Source organism: Charadrius vociferus, unplaced genomic scaffold (genome assembly GCF_000708025.1).
Source record: "Charadrius vociferus isolate BGI_N301 unplaced genomic scaffold, ASM70802v2 scaffold698, whole genome shotgun sequence".
Taxonomy (NCBI): Eukaryota; Metazoa; Chordata; class Aves; order Charadriiformes; family Charadriidae; genus Charadrius; species Charadrius vociferus.
Genome location: NW_009649598.1, coordinates 380,599 through 383,535, shown reverse-complemented (window position 1 = coordinate 383,535; position 2,937 = coordinate 380,599). Strand labels below are relative to the sequence as shown.

Here is a 2,937-nt window from a genome sequence, read left to right as displayed (position 1 = left end):
CACGGCGACGATGCTCGAGAAAGCCACCAGCCGCAGCGTGCCAGGGGCAGCCCCACAAGCCGGCGGCCACAAGGACCCTCTGCAGAGGGTCGCGCAAGCCCTGCGCTCGGCGGCACTTACTTCTCTCGCCTCAGCTGCAGCAGCAGGCAGGATAACGCCTCAGGGTGCTCTGCAAAGGAAAGGATATCCTCAGCGCAGGAGCTCGTGGGCGCCGCGGCCCAGCGCCGCCCTTCTCCCGTGGTGGTTGCGGTGGGGACGGGGACAGCTCACCTTTGTATTTGAGGTGCTGCAGGATGGGGATGATGGTCTCCAGAGGAATGCTGTGCGCCAGGAAGAGCTGCCAGGTGCAGTATTGCTCAAAGGTCTCCCAGTCCAGGCTTTGAACTAAAGGGGAAAGCACAGGATGGTGAGGGGAGCCGGCACGGCAGCCTGGAGGAAGGGCAGGGACGTGCCAGCGCCACCGCAGACAGCTCGGCCGCAGCTCCTCTGCCAAGTCCGGCTGCACCCAGGGACAGCGTTGCTCCTGCCCGGTGTTACACCCACCCCTCCAGCCCGGAGTAGGGCACTGGAGAAGGGCACAGAGCCCCAAAACCCGCTGCGTGTCGGGGTTCGCACCACACCATGAGCAGCACAGGCAGTCGCGTGCGTGCCGAGGCCGAGAAGGGGCTCCGGGAGCCGGGGAAGGCTCTGCCAGCGGAGGTACGGGTGGCAGAGCTGCAAAGTCACTAAAGCAGCTGCTCGGGGCTCAGAGGAAGAGAATTAACGAGGCTCTTTAATTAATGGGCTTAGCCCGCTGCTTGCGGCTTGTGTAACGCCAAAGCTGGATCTAAGCAGCCATGGGATGAGGGCGACGGGGTTTCTCTCCGGAAGCACTTGCTGCGCCCCCGGTGCACCGAGCTCACCGCGGTGGCTCTGCCCAAAACGGCTCCCTCCGGCTCCCGCCGCCGGGCAGGAGCCACAGGGCACACGTGGGCAAACCGCAGCGTCGGCTGGAGACCGGAAGGGCTCTCCCGCCGCCCCAGAGTCAGCGGCGCGCACAGATGCAAGCCGAAGTCCAGTTAAAAAGCGACAAGGGGAACTGGGTGAGCCACGGGTGATGCTGGGAGGAATGCCACGAGGGAGAGGTGACGGGCACCCACGCAGCGGCTACAGGAACCGCGGTCCTGGCAAAGGGCCGGGAGCTTACTGCGGTAATTCAGGGTGGTCCAAGGGTCAGACTAAACAGCAGCGAGGCCCTTTTTGCTCTCGGGATGTCACAGTCCACAGAAAACGAAGGGAATTCCCAATTCCAACCTTTCTGACTGCCTTTTTGCCATCCCCTCCCAGCTGCCCTCACCCCTGCCGTGCCGGGAGAAGAGGTTACGGCCGTCCCCAGAAAGGTGGCCGCATCACGACTGCGCAGCACTGGCCACGGGTTTGCGCCGGGACAAGTTCACATCCCCAAAAGACGCAGCAGCTGGGACCACGTGGAGAAGTTGCAGAGCTGCGGGAGATTTCAGGACTTTTCTCTTTCTCGCTTAGTTTTTTTTTTCCTCTGCCCGGCCACGCTGCGGATGTGCGGAGCACCGGATTACTCTTTGCCTGGCACCGCGGAGGGCCAGCGCTCCAAAACCAGCCTGGTAAAATCCATCCGAGCGCACAGCTTGGATCACACAGCTCAAATCTTAACAATCCGGTTTAGGGCAGTGATCCTTTAAGCAGCGGCAATAACACCAGAAGGAAATCCAGACCTCGGCGTAACACGGCCGGCCCAAAAGCCTCTCTCGGATGCCGGGTAAGCCGCCAGCTCCTGCGGGGCTCTTCCTACGACAGGAAGTTCCATCTCAACAGGAGGAAAAGCTTCTTTACTTTGAGGGTGACAGAGCACTGGAACAGGCTGCCCAAAGAGGTTGTGGAGTTGCCTCTCTGGAGATATTCAAAACCTGCCTGGATGAATTCCTGTCCAACTTGATCCAGCGCTCTGCTTTCACTCCCGCCCTCCCCTGAGATGCGCTCGCGCCTGCAGCAGCGCTACTCACTCAGGATGTTCAGCACCGAGTCTTTCCGAAACATGACGAGGTTCCCCATCATCACGTGGCACACCAGCTCCTGCAACTGGGTGGTAAAGAAAATGGGGTTAGCGGCACGCTCGGGTTCTGCGGAAGCTCTCTTTACGCTGGGGACCACCAGGCAGGTCCGGAGAGCAAGCAGGGAAGCCGCTGCTCTGCCGACATCAGCCATCTCCGCAGGGATCCAGCGGGGAGTCCCGGAACCCCCGTGGGCTGCAGGTGGCTCATAAATCAGCGCCGGGTTAAGCAGCTCCGGGGAGAGGCAGCTGTTGCGACGGCCCAGAAGAGGCGAAGTAGTAATGAGAGGTTAATGGTTTCACACATCAACACCCAGACCGGGGAGCAAGTGTCACGCGGGACAGAGAGCAGATCCCCGCAGGCTGCGGCCAGGGCGGGTGGGACGCTGTCGCCCTGTTCGGAGAGCTCAGCAGCCACGTAAGCGCCGGGGACCCGCTCCTCGGGCTCCAGGAGCTCTCAGACGTAGGTTTTTTTGCCCGATGGATGCGCAAAGCCCACCCAGGGACGAGCAGCGGGGAGGGCTGGGCAGCCTGCTGGGAAAGCTCCGCCAACCCCAGACCTCTCTGCTCGGGGGCCCTGGAGCATCCCCGGTCTGCAGGAGAGGAGCTGACACTACCCAGACGCGTAGCGTTTCCTGCACTGACTCACCCCCTTCATCCCCGGGTGAGGTGGAAGCGGAGGCAGAGGGATGGGAAGCACGGGGAGAGCCCGCCTGGGCTGCACCGGAGTTGGGGAACACCGTTCCTCGCTCCTGCGCTGACGGGCTCAGCTACAGAGCGCATTTTGGGTCTCGTCTACCTTCTCCTCGGCCTCTGGGTAGAGCCTGCTCGGGGTGCTGGAGGCACGGGGAGCCCCACGGCACGCCGACCTG

General features: G+C 62.5%; 1 protein-coding gene across 1 annotated transcript in view; it reads right to left on the bottom strand.

Moving 5' to 3' along the window:
* Nucleotides 1-2,937, bottom strand: part of INTS3 (integrator complex subunit 3) — a 49,406-nt gene that overhangs the window by 3,344 nt on the left and 43,125 nt on the right. Inside the window, exons 24-26 of the mRNA XM_009890464.1 lie at nucleotides 2,019-2,094; nucleotides 271-384; nucleotides 121-169 (exon numbers count right to left, since the gene is read on the bottom strand). Of these exons, the coding sequence (XP_009888766.1) occupies nucleotides 121-169; nucleotides 271-384; nucleotides 2,019-2,094 (239 nt within the window). The remainder of the gene's footprint in view (nucleotides 1-120; nucleotides 170-270; nucleotides 385-2,018; nucleotides 2,095-2,937) is intronic.